At 41.9% G+C, this 19,584-nt stretch overlaps 1 protein-coding gene across 1 annotated transcript in view; it reads right to left on the reverse strand.

The window, feature by feature from the left end:
- Positions 1–5,595: 5,595 nt before the first annotated feature.
- The window catches only part of LOC140469594 (nuclear receptor subfamily 5 group A member 2-like), a 100,456-nt gene continuing 86,467 nt past the window's right edge, over positions 5,596–19,584 (reverse strand). Inside the window, exon 7 of the mRNA XM_072566266.1 lies at positions 5,596–5,875. Coding sequence (XP_072422367.1) covers positions 5,628–5,875 — 248 coding nt within the window. The 3' untranslated portion in view covers positions 5,596–5,627. The remainder of the gene's footprint in view (positions 5,876–19,584) is intronic.

Genomic DNA, 19,584 nt, shown 5'->3' on the forward strand with positions numbered 1-19,584 from the left:
AGTCCACCATCCAGCTTTATTTCTGCCCTGCGGGGAGTTGCTTACTCACTGGAATAAGAGATAGTCAGGTACTGGATTGCAATGTTCAAGAAAGCAGCTCACCACCACCTTCCCAAAGGCAACTAGGGATGAGCAATAAATGCTGGCCAGCCTGCAATGTCCCACAAGTGAATAATATAAAAGGATAATGCGAGATGAAAGTGCATAACAAAGCTGTTAGTTTTGGGGCAGATAGGGGTTTATTCTGAGCAAGTAGGTGGTGCTTAGGGAAAACCAAGTTGATGTCTAGTGTTGGGCTAAGTGAGAACAAATGGGGAAAATGTAGGCAATATTGTGTGGTATGGAGTATGAGCCTTGGTAGGAGATGGGTGCAGGAACAGAAAGAGAGTAAATATGAGGTACTTGACAGAAGATATCTGCTGATAGAGAGAGGAGATCATTGATCTTCTTCTTCCAGTGCTGGTCCTGGGGGCGAGAGCTCATCCCAGCCATGCACCACAGTCTCCAGCAGGACCTCCAGAATACAGCCCACAGCTGTGCATGCCAACTTCCCCATCAGCCATTTCCAGGGCAAATGTCAGGAACTGTGCAGGACAGCTCTGTGCTGACAGTGCTTAACCAGCTACACAAAGGGGCATTAAAGATGTCACAGGCACAAGGGATGCCTATCTCTTGGTAGATATCTGGTGGGAACAGTGAAAAGATAGGAATAATATCAACATAGGGATGCCATAGGGTAGGGTAGGTAGTTTGTTCTTTTGAGGTTTGTTTGTTAAGATAAGGCAAGAAATCTCACTGGACCTTGCAGTGAGAATCTCTCCAAAAAATCTCAACACAACTCACACTTAGCTAAAGGAAAATGTTTCAGCCCAGTGTTCTTTATAGCGATACTTTATATACTATTCCAAGCAAATACAAAAATGGAACAGAATTTATTTCAATACATCTTTAATGAAAATATTACATAACACAGTCAGTTTGGCAGTGATTAAAATACAGATATTTTTAGAAGAATCAATGAAGTATTCTGCTGTGTTGCCATTCCAAAATATCCTTAAAAAGTACTTTCCAAAATATAGTAAGAAATCCTAATAAACACTATAACTAGTCGAAATTTCTTATCTCTTTAAATTGTTGCATTTAAAATAAAATGTTTCAATGCATTAAGACACATTGCTCAGACACATACATTTTTGACATAGCTATACTGATAGCAGTTGCAGAACATTACTTTGTTGTATTGATTCTTAAGTATAAATCATCCAGAAATGTTGAATTATAATGAAGGGAAGTACAGAAGAAAATATTTTAAGAACAATCTTATTTTTGGTTTTGACAATAATGGATCTCCAAATTAATCCTTGAAATCTGATAAGTTAAACTCTTAAAACATCAACCGTTCTTCATTGATCAGCTATTTTTAAACACTTATAGTTTTAAAAGTATAGTCATATCCTGAGAATAACATTCTGACACATTTGATGAATTTGAGATTTCCGTTACTCAATCTGATCCTGCAATTTCCTCTCTACTTAGTATCAGTTTTCGAAAAGAACTATGGATAGAGGTTGCTGACAAAGGAGCAAAATGATAGGTGATTATATAGGTATGAAATGGCTTTGGTTTCAATTAAATCTGTTAGAATTTATCCAGATTAAAATTCTGAATTTGATATTTGGTGGAGTTTGAAATGTAAGTCTTTTAAGTGAATATAATTATTTTGTAGTAATATGTTAATTCACAAGAATATAGTAATTCACAATTCATGAATCTTTCAAACAAATATGATTTAATTATTCTGATTATAATTCTAAGTCAAAATGAAAAATGACCAATCAACCACTTCTCCCAAAGACCATTGATTTCTTGCCTTGCCTTTCACCCTGCATCTATTGCAAGAGAATATTTGAAATTAAATCCTAATGAAATATCAAAACAAGGTGCAATGACCTACAAAATTCTGTTTTTGAGTCTTGGTACAGTCAACGCAATGAAACCAACATGGATTCGTTTAAGAGAATGACAGTGCATGTTACACGATTCAAAGATGCGTTCAAAACATTTAATGGAAAGAAAAGTCATTGTTTAAATGTTTTAATTTTTACAACATTGACTTGTAAAAGGTTGCAGTTTCCATAGTTACTTCATAATAAATGATGAGATTTCACTGCTTTTATGTATCGGAACATGGCTGAAGATTTGGAAAATTGGTAAGATATCTGAGTGGAACAGAAAAAATATGAATGATGTGTTCAGAATGAAATATTTGAAAATTACCAGTGAAAGTTTAGATGTTGAACTTCAACCTGAGATTAAAGTCAATAGCTGTAAAGTACACTTTAAATGTCTATTTTTAGCCTGTGAGAAGGAATGAAAAACCAGAAAAAAGTCATGTCAGACTAGTTTGACTGTTATAATTAGTTATAATTAGTTTCAACACAGCAAAAATCCTAGAGCTACATATTTATTTTTCACAGCAACGTACAATATACTCTGCAGAAATAGAAAGGAAATTGACTCATTACAGAGCCGACATCTAAACAGCTATAATAAAATAATAGATCAGGATATCTCAACAAGTTTTGTGAGACATAATGTAAATAAAAATCCACACTCTGAGGATTTTGCAGTTTGTCATGATGTGATTTATTTAACCATTAAGTCATTCATTAAAAAGTTAATTTTAAAAAATGACAATAAATATACTACGAAATTTTAAAAATCAGCAAACTGAGAATTAGGATGAGAACATTTTAATATCTATTTTGATATGGCCCTTCCTTTCACATTCTGTAACTGTTTACTTTTCAATTAATCTAGCCAATTGTTTTCCCTGAATGAAATATCGAAGTTTATCAAACACCAGCCACTTCTTAATGTTCCGGTTCATACATACATAATGTGAAATGTACAGGAGTTATTAAAACTATGATAATTCTGCACAAAATGTCAATGTCACTCTCCTATGTAACTTCCTCTTTCACAATGGTCAACATGCTTGAACAAAATTCTGTAAAGAAGATGTGAACATGCATCGTCCACTGGCACCTTTCTCACTTTCATCTAATACCACAGTTTTATATTTATCAATGAAATGCAAGCAGGCCTCTAAAAAGGTATCGATGTTAATTAATTTAAAATAATTGCACCTTTATGTATTTTAAGAATTCCATAGCTCATCCTCTGTAATATGGACATTTTTCCAGATGTCACCATCTATATCCCCACATTCTATATCTTCCATGTCTTTCTCCGCAGTGAACACTAGAAGGGCTGAATAGGCTGGGGCTATTTTCCCTGGAGCGTCGGAGGCTGAGGGGTGACTTTATAGAGATTTTAAAAATGAGAGGCATGGATAGGGTAAATAGACAAGGCCTTCTCCCTGGAGTGGGAGAGTCCAGAACTAGAGGACATCGGTTTAGGGTGGGAGGGAAAAAAATTTAAAAGGGGCCTAAGCGGCAACTTTTTCACACACAGGGTGATGCGTGTATGGAATGAGCTGCCAGAGGAAGTGGTGGAGGCTGGTACAATGACAACATTTAAAAGGCATCTGGATGGGTATATGAATAAGAAGGGTATGGACCAAGTGCAGGCAAATGGAATTAGATTAGGTTAGGATACCTGGTCAGAGTTGGACCAGGTTCCGTGCTGTACATTTCTATGATTCTTTGACTCAAATTTCAAAATAACCTTAATATACAAGGTCACAGTTGCCCAATGACTGGACAACATCTTCCATTAAGTTTGTAAGACAAAAGTTCAATGCTGTCTTTTGCACAATTGAGAGAACAGCGGTTGTAGCTCTTGGTAAAATACTGAGGACACACAAAGGGAAAGATACAATACACGGTCTGCTTTGTGTGTGCTAAACTCCCAATCACTCACAGATAACAAGTTACACACAGCCTCAGGAAATTTTCTTCACAGAAGTAAATAAAATGGCTACCTCTTTCCCCCCATCCCTTTTATATTATAGACTTACAAACATTTCTATTTGTAAAAACAATTCTTGATATGTAACTGACTCTAAGTGTGGGGGACTTGTTGCCCAACCTTCCAGATAGTCCTTATATGATTTCCTTGAGGTATTAAAAAGAATAAAACATTATATACATTGCTGGTCTCATCACGATGGAATTTAAATATCTAACCTTCATTAGTTATAATAGCTAATTCATTTAGTGTGCCCCTGAGCTGAAATCAGACACATGTTCGATAGTGTTAAAAGTGATTTGAAAAGAAACAATTATTTTCTGGTTGCATTATATGGATTAAAATATTTTGTGTCACAGAGGATTTGGATCTTTGGCAATGAATGATAGATCTTTTCAAAAAAGTTGATGCATATGCATTATTCACTGGGAGGGAACAGCATCTACAACCTCAGCAGAAATTTTCAAGCAACTACAGAGTCTGTGCACCACAGCCACTTTGTTTGCATGTGTGTGCCATTTTAATTTTTCACTTGTATGAATTATCATTCTAATGACTCCCACAGAACAGTTCTAGCTATGTTAACATAAGACACTGTGAAGGGAACAAAACCTCTTTTATCTGTTGAGTTGGATAACTTTAAATTTTATTTGGCACTTAAGGAGTTATAAATAGGAACACCACTGGTGTACAAATCTGATCAGTTTATTTCACTGCAAGGAAAAAAGGGAACACATGCAAGAAAACACAATACACGAATACTGTTAATACAGTATAACTATTATGCAAAGAATATGTTAAAATTGACAATATTAGCAGTTGTGTACTAATTAAATATTAATTCCCGTAAAACGTTTTTAACTGTAATTTTCTCATTTTCCACAATTTACTATATCTCTCAGAAAAACACACTTGAGACATAAAAATAACAAATACAATACTCTTGACTGTTTGCAACTCTTTGAAAAAAATACAAGTGCATTCAGCTTTCAAATATTAAAATACAAGTGTGCACAATTTTCTTGCAGATGTGTATAAAGCGAACTCAAATGATTTATCGTAAAGACACAGTGGCTCTTAGCCTGACATTCTCAGCTTTCAGTCACTGAGGGCTCTAAAAGTATCACTGTGCTGACTTCAATTTTGCATATTATTTTACATTCATTTTTATAATAATTTGAATTTTTTAAGAAGTTGTTGTTTTATAATGTGCATCATTGTTTCCAGAGAAACAAGTAGAAATTATAGTCCCTTACATTAGGTCTTCATTAATGTATATGCTTCATGTAACCTCAGTTCAAAAAGTTGCCATGTTGTACAGCTTTTATAAAATGCAGATGCCATTCTTTTGCTGGTTTTCAGTTTTCATTGATGTAGTAAACACTAAAGGTTACGAGCGACTCTAATAATGACTGGGCTGTGGTTATAAGAAACAACCTGTTTTAAGGTAAAGTCAAAATTCTTACCATGAAAAGGGGGAAAAAAAAGAAAAGATTTGTACATACTATTTATGCATGTATTCCAAGATTATGTAGCTTCTGTATATTTAAAAATCATTTGTTTACTTTCTAATTACATTATTTCTGTAATATAAAGGGAATATAATATGTATATATATATATATATTTATATGTAAGAATCAACAACCTTCCTTTGGAAAATTGTGGCTGTTATATAGTTCATAGTTCAAGGCCTTAAGCTCTCTTGGCATGAAGCATCTCAATCAGTAAATTGTTGCATGGCACCTCCCCACTCAGGTGTTTGTAGTACAGGTATTCCTCAGCCTGCATACTTATTGCACGGATTTCAGGTAACCTCAGCAACAGCTGTCCAAACTTGTCCCCATGCTGTGGGTAGTTGCACATGGTGTAGTCCAAGAGGGCAGCATGGACCTGTTCTTGAACACTTTCAATCAGATGTCTGTTCTCTAAAACCTTGACATCTGTCAGGGACAGAAAATGATTTACCACCATTTTAGTAACATGGTTATTTGAGTTCAGATATATGCTTGTTAAAATGTTAAAAGGTAATATACTTATTATGTTTCTCGATTAGCAAAATGATTCAAATCCCTTATATTTTAACAACATTCAAATTCTCTATATTGGTGATATTATTATTTTGGAGAGTCCACCATATTGGAGGCCCAGGTCTTTGAAACTCAATGCAACAAAAATCTGTTGCAGGTAAGTATTGCATATTAATTTCATTTTCCCAATATTCTTCATGCTGGGCTTCACCTGAGAGGAAAGCACTCTCGGTTTCTGCACTCAGGCCAAACCCAGAGACAAATACAGTTAATACTATTGATACAGAGGAACCTCGATTATCCGAATACCAATTATCCGAAAATCGAATTATCCAAAGGTGATCTCGAGGTCCGATGGAATCATTACATCAAAGACGTGTTTCCAACAGTGATTGCGTCTTTTGTTTACAGTGATTAAACAGGGACCGTCTCCAAATGATTGACCTCCCACCCTCTCTCTCTCCCCACACTTTCCCTGGAGTTCTACACAGGGGTGTATCCTGAACCCCCCTTCCCCACCTAATCTCTCCAACATTGTCCTGTACAGGGACAATGGAACCTGTCAAAAAGTTGCAGTAAAAAGTTGTGTATGTGTGTGCGCCCGCGCACGCTATTTGGAGACTTACTCCACAAAGGCAGCAGCAGCAGTCTTGTTGGTGTCCAGTCCAGCTGCCCCGGAGATGGGTGGGGGTATAGGGGGTTGGGGGGCGGGCAGGGAGCGGTTTTGGGGGTGGAGGTCGGCGGTAGGGTCAGGGGGCGGTGCTGGGGTCAGGGGGCAGATGCCGTTGGACACGGTTGGGGTCAAGGGTGGTGTTGGAGGCAGGGGCAGTGTTGGATATGGTTGGGGGCAGAGCGCAGTGTTGAGGATCGGGGGCGGTGTTGAGGGTCAGGGGGCGGTTTTGGGGTCGGGGGGAGGTGTTGGATGGGGTTGGGGGCAGGGGGCAGTGTTGGGGCGGGAGGAGGGGTTGCACAGTGTTGGGGGTGGGGAGCGGTGTTGGACGGGGTTGGAGGCAGGGGGAGGTGTTGGACATGATTGGGGGCAGGGGGCGGTGTTGCACGATGTTGGGGGCAGGGGCAGTGTTGGGACGGGGTTGGACGCAGGGGGAGGTGTTGCATGGTGTTGGGAGTGGGGAGCGGTGTTGGATAGGGTTGGAAGCAGGAGGAGGTGTTGGACATGGTTGGAAGCAGGGGGAGGTGTTGGACAGGGTTGGAAGCAGGGGGAGGTGTTGGACATGGTTGCGGGCGGGGGGCGGTGTTGCACAGTGTTGGGGGCAGGGAGTGATGTTGGATGGGGTTGGAGGCGGGGGGAGGTGTTGGACATGGTTGGGGGCGGAGGGGCGGTGTTGGAGGCGGGGGGAGGTGTTGGACATGGTTGGGGGCGGGGAGGTGTTGCACGCTGTTGGGGGCGGGGGGGGGGGCAGTGTTGGATGGGGTTGGGGGCAGGGGCTCGCGTGCTGTGTGCTGCTGCAGTTTCCTGAATGAGGAGCAGACTTTAAAAACTCAGAGGGGAAAGGCATTTAATCGATTAACCGAATAATTAATTATCCGAGCGAAATAGTCCCCACCCATCACGTTCGGATAATCAAAGATCCCCTGTACTTGGAAATGAACACAGTGGGTTGTATTAGAGCTGATGTTTTGAGATATACAAGACTATTCAGACCAGTATGTGTCGTTCACAATTTGTAAATTTAATTTAATTAAATGTTGTTGGAGTCTGCTGACATCATTAGTTCGAATGACCCCTCATATTATGGTTCATCTTCTACCAGTTAAAATCTCTGTGATACAAAATACAATTGTTTCATATTTTTGTGCTGTCTGCGTAGAGAAGCATTATTTAAGGAAGTTTAGGCATGAAGCTATGGGGAATAGCATTCTTACAGGGGAAGAAACATTGTATTTTTGTTCCAGTTTTTGCAGTAGCATTTTTAAATCTGGTACCTTTTTTCATTGATACCAGGGCATTACTGTGCAGAAATATAAGGTGGTAAAGTTGAGGGGAAGAATAAAAAGAAGATATATTTACTTGATGGTAACACTTTAAGAAAGAGAGATTTAAGGATTCACACAAACAGATCTTTAAAATTAAACTATTTAAAAGTGCAGGATCCTAGGTTTCATTGATAGGGACAACATACACAAGACTGATAATGTGTTTCTGGAAAAGCGCAGGTCAGGCAGCATCCAAGAAGCAGGAGAATCGATGTTTCAGGCACGAGCCCTTCTTCAGGAATCCAGGAGAATCGATGTTTCGGGCACGAGCCCTTCCAGCAACACATTATCAGCTCTGAACTACAGCATCTGCAGTCCTCACAACATACACAAGAATAGCTAGGTAATGGTAAAATTTTACAAATCAAAGGTTGGAACCAATTCATAATGGAGAGAGAGAGAGAGAGAGAGAGAGAGAGGTTGCAAAGGTCAGATGTCATATGTAGAATTCCACATCTACCTGGACACGACCATCATGGGAACCCCCTCCATGAGACGACCAGCAGCCTCAACAGTAGTCGGGTGGTCTGCCTGCCTCCAATTCCTGCTTTCAAACTCCAGCTCAGAAGGAGAGAAGAGCTCCCTGAGCAACAGCATTTAAAGAAACCATGATCTACCTCACAGGTTAGATTTTAGTAAGATTTTCTGGCACTTCTATTTTGCTGGTTTCCACATTTATTAGAGGTGAGGACCCTCTGACATAGAGAGACTGTCACTGAGAGGGGCGGGTGAGGTGAGGACCCTCTGACCTACAGAGACTGTCACTGAGAGGGGTGGGTGAGGTGAGGACCCTCTGACATACAGAGACTGTCACTGAGAGGGGCGGGTGAGGTGAGGACCCTCTGACATACAGAGACTGTCACTGAGAGGGGCGGGTGAGATGAGGACCCTCTGACATACAGAGACTGTCACTGAGAGGGGCGGGTGAGGTGAGGACCCTCTGACATACAGAGACTGTCACTGAGAGGGGCGGGTGAGATGAGGACCCTCTGACATACAGAGACTGTCACTGAGAGGGGCGGGTGAGGTGAGGACCCTCTGACATACAGAGACTGTCACTGAGAGGGGCGGGTGAGGTGAGGACCCTCTGACATACAGAGACTGTCACTGAGAGGGGCGGGTGAGGTGAGGACCCTCTGACATACAGTCAGTGTCACTGAGAGGGGTGGGTGAGGTGAGGACCCTCTGACATAGAGAGACTGTCACTGAGAGGGGCGGGTGAGGTGAAGACCCTCTGACATACAGAGACTGTCACTGAGAGGGGCGGGTGAGGTGAAGACCCTCTGACATACAGTCAGTGTCACTGAGAGGGGCGGGTGAGGTGAGGTCTCTCACAGAGACTCAGCACCATAGACAAGAAAATCTTTATTTAAATTCGAGTAAGAGTGAAATGAATTCAAAAGTCCATCTTCTATTTAGTTTGAAAATGTCTTGAAGCTCCAGCCCCTGGTTTGCATCCTGCACTGCGTGGGGAATCTGAGATGCATTCCTGACAGTCGGAATGACTGTGTGTGTAGGAGCTGCTCCTGGCCCTTGCAGCTTGAGCTCTCGGTGTTGGGAGTGTAAGCCTATTTACAAAGCATTTTTTGGCCTTGGAAAATGGTGAGAGGGAGGGGTTCTCCCTAACAGACAGCCAGACCCAAGACAATGGGACTGTGGGTGATCCAGCTAGTCAGAGGGAAGGGAAGAAGTGTGGAAGGACAATAGTGGTCGCAGAATGTTAGTGCCAGGTGTAGACAGGCACTTTAGCAGCTGGAAGTGTGACTTCATGATGGTATGTTACCTTCTGGGTACCAGGGTCAATCACGTAAATGGGCTTTAGGGCATTCTGAAGGGGCGGGCATTGTCTCCAATGTAAAGGCCTCTACAAAAATAAATGATCAAAATGAATCCTGTAAAATAGAACCCTGCCACATTACAAGCACATGAAATCAAATGGCACTTGTGCATTCTCTTTGGTGTCTCTGCCCTCAATGTGGCTTTGCTTGTCCTAGGCCTCTCGTTGAATTCTCTGGCTGGTGGAAGGCTGCTTATTTTCAGTTGAGAAGTGTGGAGGTACTTTACAGGATAATCTCAAGTCATTCTAGGCTGAGAAAGCCCAGCTGCAGACCATAACGCTCAGCATTGCGGCCCCAGTCTGACTGAGAGGGAACAGTAAGGGTAATGGTGGATGGACAGTGATGAGAAAGAGTGATGCTCTCCTGAAAGAGACCACCAGGCTCTTGATCCATGGGGCTACTGCTCTACTCTGTTAACTTCTGTCATTTGACCCTCACTCCCACCAGAAGCACCTCATCAATTCTAGTCATTTTTTCTGGAGAATAGGTTGTTGGAGTTTTGTGACACCCTGTAAATCATATTATATATAGATATCCATGTACGAGATGGGAACAGTTTGAACTTTATCACTTCACTCCACTGCAGAACTCATGTCTTTGGTGAAAATCACTTGTGTTGTAAAATATATGATGAGTGTCTGTGTGTCTGAGAGTAGATTTGAGCACCCACTTCCACAATGCAGAAGTCAGGCTTCAAGCTCTGTGCAAAACCCTTGCTGTTCTCTATGTTCATTGATGTTGACCACAGGCTGCCTGGTAGGTCTGCCAATGCATTGAGTCGCATCTGAGGCTTGAGGTGCAGTTAGTAGGATCTGGGATTTGAAGACACACATTCACTGATCTTGATCACCTATATGAGGTCTATGTGTTTCTTACAGCACTGCATTCAGATCGTTGACGTTAAAGTTGTGGCATTGGTTTTGATAGCTATCTCCTCACACTATCTTGATACTGTGTGGCTGGAGGGCCCTCTGGTCCCTGTAGATACAGAAAGACTCTCCTTTCTATCTCTTCCACCAAGTAACGCAAAAATCAATAAAATATATGGAAGCCAGTTCTCTTCCACGTTCAACTCAGAGTTTGCTCTCACAAGACCCACTGCATCTGCTCCAGCCACAATGCATTTCTGCTTTGAGAGGTGCAAACTGACTTTAAGTAATTGTTTTAAGTGATTTAGGGCCATTTGCACATTTATCACTGGTCACATGCAGAAAACATTTAAATGAGCAGACAGCACAAAGATGGCCTGCTGCCTGCATTATATGCACCAAACTGGCATTAACACAGATATCTCAGTTCCTATTTCAGTAACTACCCAAATTTTCAACATCCATGTTTATAATAGAATTAAAGTCAAAAGCCTTCGAATTTGGGAGCCCTTGGGTTGGTCAAAATGGTGTATACTCAGTAAGTTGACTCTATTCTGTTAAGACAATAATTGTAAATAATACTTAGGTATTTTTGAATTCAAATATTCTTCCACTGACAACAACAAACTTTAATTCACAGAAGCTTCTAAACTGCATGAACTCGAAGCAAGTCATTGCAATGGCTCCCCTTGGCATACAAAGCTCATCCTCACAATTGTCCACATTCTTCGGAATATTTCTCCCTCTTTAGCTGTTTGCATTATTTGCAGCAGTCTTTGTTCACAAGAGGCTGCTGCTAAATTGCAATCACTTAAGAGAATGTGTAATAAAAGCCTTTTCCAGCAACGGATCATTGCGATTGAAAGGCAGGAAATAGAACGATAGGTCAATTCGTCAAGGCTCTATTAAATGCTTCTTTAGAACAAAGCCAACATGTACCTTCTTCATAAATATTGCTTTTTGTAAAATTCTAATTTTAATTAAAACTCTTTACCTGCTTAGGAGAAAAATCAATATGGACAACAAATGTCACACTCTTTTGTAAATATTTTGCTTTGTGAATGCTGTGGTAGGCTGATTGCGAAAACTGTGCACTGTTGAAGGTAATTATGTCTTGCAAGCATCATAAAAACCTGGCTCTGCAGCTGATTCTATGAAAAATACAAAACACCTCAACACAATGCTTTCAGATAGAAAAGAATAAAATCTGGTGAAAATGACCCTGAATGGGGGAAAAGAGCCCTACTTCAAATTTTTTTGTGATCAAAAATGCTTTTGTCATAAATTAAATTTTTCTATGTGAAGTCTTTACTTTCACTCTGTGTTTGGAAGAAGCCATACATGTAACTTGAAAGTATATTTCCCTAGTGGTATTTCAATAATAGTTTCTTTTTGAGATAATGCCTCATAATATTAATGTTAAATTAAACATTTGGTTTGTCACAGGAAACAAAACAAAGTGATTACATTGGCTGAAGTCTTCCAAGAACATGTGGATTTGGGAGCAGGTCTGAGGAAACTGACAGTATATTGGGAACCCACATTAACCCATAAGTTTCCACATTTAACTCTAATGCAACCGTCTGCATAAAGACAGGAAAAACAGATTGTCAATTTCAATGTATTAACCAGTCAATGACAGTGAAATCAAGATGGCTTTTGCAATTTAACCGTGGGTCCATGGGTTTCCTGGAATTCACCAGTAAAAGCAACAGCAGCAATTCAGAATGCTAAAGAGAACGACTGTGAACTACGCTAATAAGTATTGATACCACACAGTTACTTTCTGGCCTGCTTTTATGCAAGGGTTTGTTCACAGTTCAAGCCATGGTTATTTTAGCAAATTTGGACTGATGGTTCGTTTCTCAAGCAGACAATTAGAGTCATATGGATGTACAGCATGGAAACAGACTCTTTGGTCCAACTGCCGACCAGATATTCTACACTAATCTATGCCCTCTAGTTCTGGACTCCCCCCACCCCAGGGATAAGACCTTGTCTATTTACCCGTTCTATGCCCCTCATGATTTTATAAACCTCTAGGAGGTCACCTCCGACGCTCCAAAGAAAACAGCCCCAGCCTATCCCTACAGTTTAAATCCTGTAGTCAGTCGTTCAGAATAAGCAGACGTGTGGATGTGTAGTTCTGCTAACTTCCCTCAGGGGCAGGTTACCACCGACTGCAAACATGTGGGAATTAAAATATCACCGAATCACTCCTGAATTTTCAGAACAGCAGAGACTTCCGTTCCATCAAAGCACAGCTGGTTTTAAACCACAGACCCATCTTTTTGGTGGTGTGCAGAAGACTCCCACTGTAATGATACTTTTATAGACTATAGATGCAGGAGTAGGCCATTCGGCCTTTCGAGCCAGCTTTTAACCTGCAGCAATCCGCCCTCCCTGATCCCCTTGCCTTTTTATGCAGACTTGCTGGCTGCTTAGATCTAAGAAATACCCACTTAAAATGTGACCAATGTTACTCATGTGGAACCTGATCACCGAGGCCCAGGAGGGATACAATAGAAACTATATGCCAAGTAAGTGCGTCACTGAGCAAGCTATGGAAGCTGAAGATCCCTTTCGGGTATCTGAACAGACTTGGAGTGCCCACAGTACACACCAGTCACCATCTCCAGAATGGTCTCACTATGTTGCTCAACGCAACACTGCGATATAATAAGGTATGGACACGCAACAGCAAGGTGCAGAACATTGAGTCACTTCAGGTCATTCTGACCAGGATGAGGCAACACGTGACGCAGCCCCTAAAGGCATTCCAGCAGCACTGTTATTGCTGCTGGGGATGGCTCTCATTGTTGGAAGGATTGCTTAGATTCTCCAGACCACCCACATGACAACCGGATGCCAGAATGACTCCCCACCCCCAATACCCGCCCGAGCACAAAGCAGTTTTGCAAACAATTAATCATCCATTTCAAGGCCTTCCACTGCCTGTTGTCAATTCATGTCTTTTCATTCCCTGCAAATGAAAAGACCACTTTCCAGCACATAGTCAAAAATGGTCAAAATAAGAAAGTGGTAGAAAGAAATAACATTTCTGTGGGTCAAATATAAAGCAGTAGCTTACCAGTCTCACAATGAGAACATGCACGTGCATATTCTCTGCAACTATAGATCTTTACTCTTGCTATCCTTATCAGTTCTACGTATTGCAACCCTCGTGGTATCAGAAGAGATAGAGACACGATGCTCCGATCCCTATTCTGATTGCTGAGATGCTCTCAGCCATGTTGTGTGTCTTGGAGCTCCTTAGAACCACACTAAAGACAACCCCCATTTCCACCTCCATCTCCAAGACTCTGGCACTGGGACAAAGAACATAGAACATTACAGCACCATACAGACCCTTCAGCCCTCGATTTTGCGCTGACCTGTGAAACCAATCTGAAGCCCACCTATCCTACACTATTCCATTTTCATCCATATGTCTATCCAAAGACCATTTAAATGCCCTTAAAGCTGGTGAGCCTACTACTGTTGCAGGCAGAGTGTTCCATGCCCCTACTACTCTGTGAGTAAAGAACCTACCTCTGACATCTGTCCTATATCTATCACCCCTCAATTTCAAGCTATGTTCCCTCATGCTAGCCATCACCATCCAAGGAAAAAGGCTCTCACTGTCCACCCTATCTAACCCTCTGATTATCTTATATGTCTCAATTAAGTCACCTCTCAACCTTCTCTCTAATGAAAACAGCCTCAAGTTCCCCAGCCTTTCCTTGTAAGACTTTCCCTCCATACCAGGCAACATCCTAGTAAATCTCTTCTGAACCCTTTCCAAAGTTTCCACATCCTTCCTATAATTCAGTGACCAGAACTGGATGCAATACCCCAACTGCGGCCGGACCAGAGTTTTGTACAGCTGCAGCATGACCCCATGGCTCTGAAACTCAATCCTTCTACTTATAAAAGCTAACACACTGTATGCCTTCTTAACAATCCTATCAACCAGGGTTGTAACTTTCAGGGATATATGTACATAGACACCGAGATCTCTCTGTTCATCTACACTACCAAGAATCTTACCATTAGTCCAGTACTCTTTATTCCTGTTGCTCCTTCCAAAGTGAATCACCTCACACTCTTCCACATGAAACTCCATTTTCCACTTCTCAGCCCAGCTCTGAAGCTTATCTATGTTCCTCTGTAACCCACAGCATCCTTTGGCAGTATCTACAACTCTACTGACCTTAGTGCCATTGCTAATTTACTAACCCATCCTTCTACACTCTCATCCAGGTCATTTATAAAAATGAGTAGCCCCAAAACAGATCCTTGCAGTCCACCACTTGTGACTGAACTCCAGGATGACATGAAGCACCACATGCCTCAGGAGTCCAGTGCCAGGTCTTTAAACGACATGACCCACCCAGCAGAGCTGGGTTTCAGTGATTAGGGCCTGTAAGCTGGGCATGTTGGCTCGGGAGAGGATGCTGCAATTAGACTACCTTTCTTGTCACCATATCAGAGGGTCAGTGATCTGCTGTGTTCTACCAAGGTTCCTGGAACCATTTCATCTCTGCTCCCTCACAGTCTCCAGGGCATCACTCAGTCTCACTCTGTTGCCGCACAGGCATCTCACAAAAGCTCATAGCCTGCAAGCCTGAGCGTCATATGCATGATGGGCACTCGAAGGCTCATACCGAGCTCATCCTCTCAAACCTCCAACCCTTCCAGCCCACTTCACTTCCTCATCACTGGGATAATTTACGAATGCTCATAAACTGCTCCTGCACCCATCCCCATCACCCCTGCCCATTGTCTCTAGCACATTGCAAGAAAATCTGAGCCAAATTCAGCTAGACGTGGGGTGGGAGAGCATTTGATAACAAACCTCTCACCCTCTGTGAGGAAAGGGCCTTCAACCTCGCTATGGACCACCATGTTTGCTTCCGTGGTGACAGGGAGGCACCAACAAACCATCACCTCACTTCAGATGGCCATCTCATCAAGATCACAGGGTGATGTTAGCAGGAGGAGGATTGGCATATGAGATCCCTGGCAGCACCATCCCAGGGCATTCCAGAGGTGCCCTGTCCCTTCACCTTCATCCCTCCAGCTGCTGGTGACTCATACTAAGGAGGATGTACATGCGTCTGGGCAGGGGACTCTCAGTAATCTAGATCTCACAAGGTCTCAAACCCATTGTGAACACCTGCCAAAAGGATCCAAACCACCAGGGCGTACCAGTCAGCAGCCTGTAGAGATTAGGCCTGTTCCTCGATATAGAAAACCTTCTGACGGCACATCAGTGGCACATATGTTCAGACATTGCACAGAATGCAGACTTCTGTCAATATACCTTCATATACACAAGTCTGAATCAATTGTAGTCTCATTGTCCCAATAAGACCAGTGGAGCTTCTGCAGAATAAAAGATGTGAAACATCTTCCGCCGGAAAGATGATGTGCTGCATTTCAAATGCCTCACCTTGGAACCTCTATCACAGTCACAAAGTCAGTGCCCGGAGAGAGCCTCATCTGTTAATGAACCCCATTAGCTGGAAGGTAGGGACTGCAGTCCAGGTGTCACAAGTGAATATCTCGTGACACCGAGGGGAACGATAACATCGAGGGGAAGAGTCAGGGCCTGAGATGACCAATTGATGCATTCTGACACACAAATTATGGTGGAATCGGGTGTACAGCTACAAACTCCAGGAGGGAAAGGTTTGTCCCAAATCTGTGATTCTCAAAGCCACACTGCAATATTGAAAAACGAGAGGTGAGAAATTGGTACATCACATGCTAATTTGTTGTCATAGCCGATGCCTTAACTATAATCTGGATTTGGGAATTTCCTAGATTGAAAATTTGCTCATGTCACCCTGTTCTTTAAGGATGACAGAGGGAAATCAGTGAATTACAGAGCAGTTAGCCTGGTATCTGTGGTGAGGAAATTATAGGTATCTATAATCAAGGATAGAGTAACTAATCACGTCAAAAAATATCAAATATCCAGGAAGAGTCAGCATGGATTCATGAAGGGTAGGTTATGCCCGACAAACCTCAGAGTCTTTTTCAGGTGGTGATAAAGGTGGTGGACTGAGTTAAGTCAATGGATGTTGTTTATGTCGTCTTCCACAAGGATCTTGAAGAAGTCTCATGTAAAAGACTAGCGAGCTAAGTTATAAGTTAGCTAAGCTGCAAGCCCAAAGAATTGAGGGCAAATTACTGATATCGATAGCAAGTAGTGATATAGAATGGGAAGGTGTAGAATCTTTGCTGGTAGAGTTGAGGAATCATGAAGGAACTATGTACAGGCTCTCCGAGCAATAGTCAGGATGTGGGGCTGAAAATAAACCAGGAGATAGAAAAGGCATGTGAGAAAGGGACAATGATAACAAACATGGGTAATATACAGGTAAACTGGGAAAATCAGAAGAAGAGAAATTTTTTGGAGTAGCTTGTGGTAGAGCCCACTAGTGAATAGGTAATTCTGGATTTGGTGATGTGTAACCAGGCAGACTTGATTAGGGAGTGTAAGATGAAGGAACTCCTAGGGGACAGTGACCATAATATGATAGAATTCACCATGCAGATTGAGAGGGAGAAACTGGAATCAAATGTAACAGTATTACAATTGAGTGAAGGGAATTACAAAGACACAAGGTCAAAGCTGGTTATTTGGAAGCAGATTCTAGCAGGGAAGATAGTGGAACAGCAGTGGTAGGTGTTTCTGGGGTAGTTCGGGAGGCACAGCAGACATTCATCTCACAGAAGAAGAAACATTCTAAGGGGAGGATGAAGCAATGACAGCTGATAAAGGAAGTCAGGAATAGCATAAAAGCAGAACAGAAAGCATACAATGTGGTGAAGATTAGTAGGCAGCCAGAGGATTGGGAAGCCTTTAAAAACTAGCAGACAATAACTAAGAAAGCAATAGAGGGGGAGCCAGAGAAGATGAAATATTTGTGTAAACCAGCAAGTAATATAAAAGATATGAGATTTTTTTAGATATCTAAAAGGTAAGAGAGAGGTAAGAGTGAACATCGGAACATTGGAAAATGAGGCTGGAGAACCAGTAATAGGGTACAAAGAAACAGCGGAGGAACTGAACAAGTATTTTGCATCAGTTTTCACACTGGAAGAAACCAGCAACATATTAAAACTTCAAGAGACTCAGGGGACCCGAAGTGAATGCAGTGGCTATCACTAAGTAGAAGGTGCAGGTGAAGCTAATAAGTCTGAAGATGGATAAATCACCTGGGCCAGATGGACTACACCCCAGAGTTCTGAAAGAGATAGCTGAGGAGATTGTAGGGGCATTGATGGTGATCTTTCAGGAATCACTGGAGTCAGATGGCTGAAAATGGCTAATGTAACAACCCTACTTATAAAGGGAGGGAGGGAGGCAGAAGACAGGAAACTATAGGTCAGTTAGTTTATAGTTGGCCTTTGGTTAGATTCTACAGTCCATTATTAAGGAAAAGATTACAGAGTACTTGGAAGTGTATGGTAAAATAGGGCTGAGTCAGCGTGGTTTCATCAAGGGGAGATCATGCCTGACAAAGCTGTTAGAATTCCTTGAGGAGTTAATAAACAAGTTAGACAAAGGAGAGCTAGTGCATGTGTTTAATTTGAATTTCCAGAAGGCCTTTGACAAGATGCTGCAGAGGAGACTGCTAAATACGATAAGAGCCCATCAGGGTTAGGGGAAAGAGTAGGCAGTCTGCATGGTGAGTAGGGAATAAAGGGGTCTTTTTCAAGGTGGCAGCTGGTGACTAGTGGAGTTAAGTCGGTATCTGTGTTGGGACAACTAATCATGTAATACATTAACAATCTAGACAAAAGAACAGAGGCATTGTTGCTATGTTTGCAGATGATACAAGGACAGGTAAAGAGACACAATGTTGAGGAAGTGGGGAGGCTGCAGAAGAACTTGGACAGGCTAGGAGAGTGGGCAAAGAAGTGGCAGATGGAGTACAATGTGGCAAAGTGTGAAATTATGCACTTTGGTAGGAAGAATAGAAGAGTGGACTATTTTCTAAATGGGGAAATGCTTCAGAAATCTGAAGCATAAAGGGACTTGGGAGTCCGAATTCAAGATTCTCTTAAAGTTAACATGAAGGTTCAGTTTGCAGGTAGGGAGGCAAATGCAATGTTTGCATTCATTTCAAGTCGACCATATGAGGATTTAGTCAGACCATTTTTGGAATATTGTGAACGGCTTTGGGCCCTGTATCTAAGGAAAGATGTTCTGATGTTGGAGGGGTCCAAAAGAGGTTTACAAGAATCTTCTTGGGATGAAGGGCTTGTCATATAAGGAGTGGTTGAGGACTCTGGGTCTGAACTCCATGGAGTTTAGAAGGATGAGGGGGATCTGAATGAAACTTACAGACTAATGAGCAGCCTAGATAGAGTGAACATGGTGAAGATGTTTCCATTCAGAGGAGAGTTTAGGACCCAATGGCACAACCTCAGAGTGAAGCAGCAACCCTTTAGAAAGTAGGATTCTGGATATTCCAAGATGGAGGATGGGAAAAATTTCTGGCTGTAAGAGCTGCTCCTTTTTTGGAGGCATTTTAGATGTTGGAGGTGATTTCCTCGAATTCTAGGAGCAGCAATTCCTGTTTTATATGCTGTTGCATAGTTTTGGAACTTTGGGAAAAAAAAGTCAAAACAACAGCAGTTTAAAAGGGAGAAGAGCAGACAAAGGAAGCACATGGTGAGGGCTGTGCAGGAGAGAGAGTGAGAGAGAGAACATGCACATTTTCCGCCTTTGCTGTTGGAATTCGTGTATCGCTGGACATCGGAGTGCATCTGGGAAAATTAACAAACGGTGAAATTCACAACTAATCTTGGAGGAACTGTTGGGCAAAGTTCACAGCACAGAATCAGATCAGTTAATTGTAGTTTTAAGTCTGTCCAATAGAAAGGCTGCAGTAGTGGGTAT

Source organism: Chiloscyllium punctatum, chromosome 49 (genome assembly GCF_047496795.1).
Source record: "Chiloscyllium punctatum isolate Juve2018m chromosome 49, sChiPun1.3, whole genome shotgun sequence".
Classification (NCBI taxonomy): Eukaryota; Metazoa; Chordata; class Chondrichthyes; order Orectolobiformes; family Hemiscylliidae; genus Chiloscyllium; species Chiloscyllium punctatum.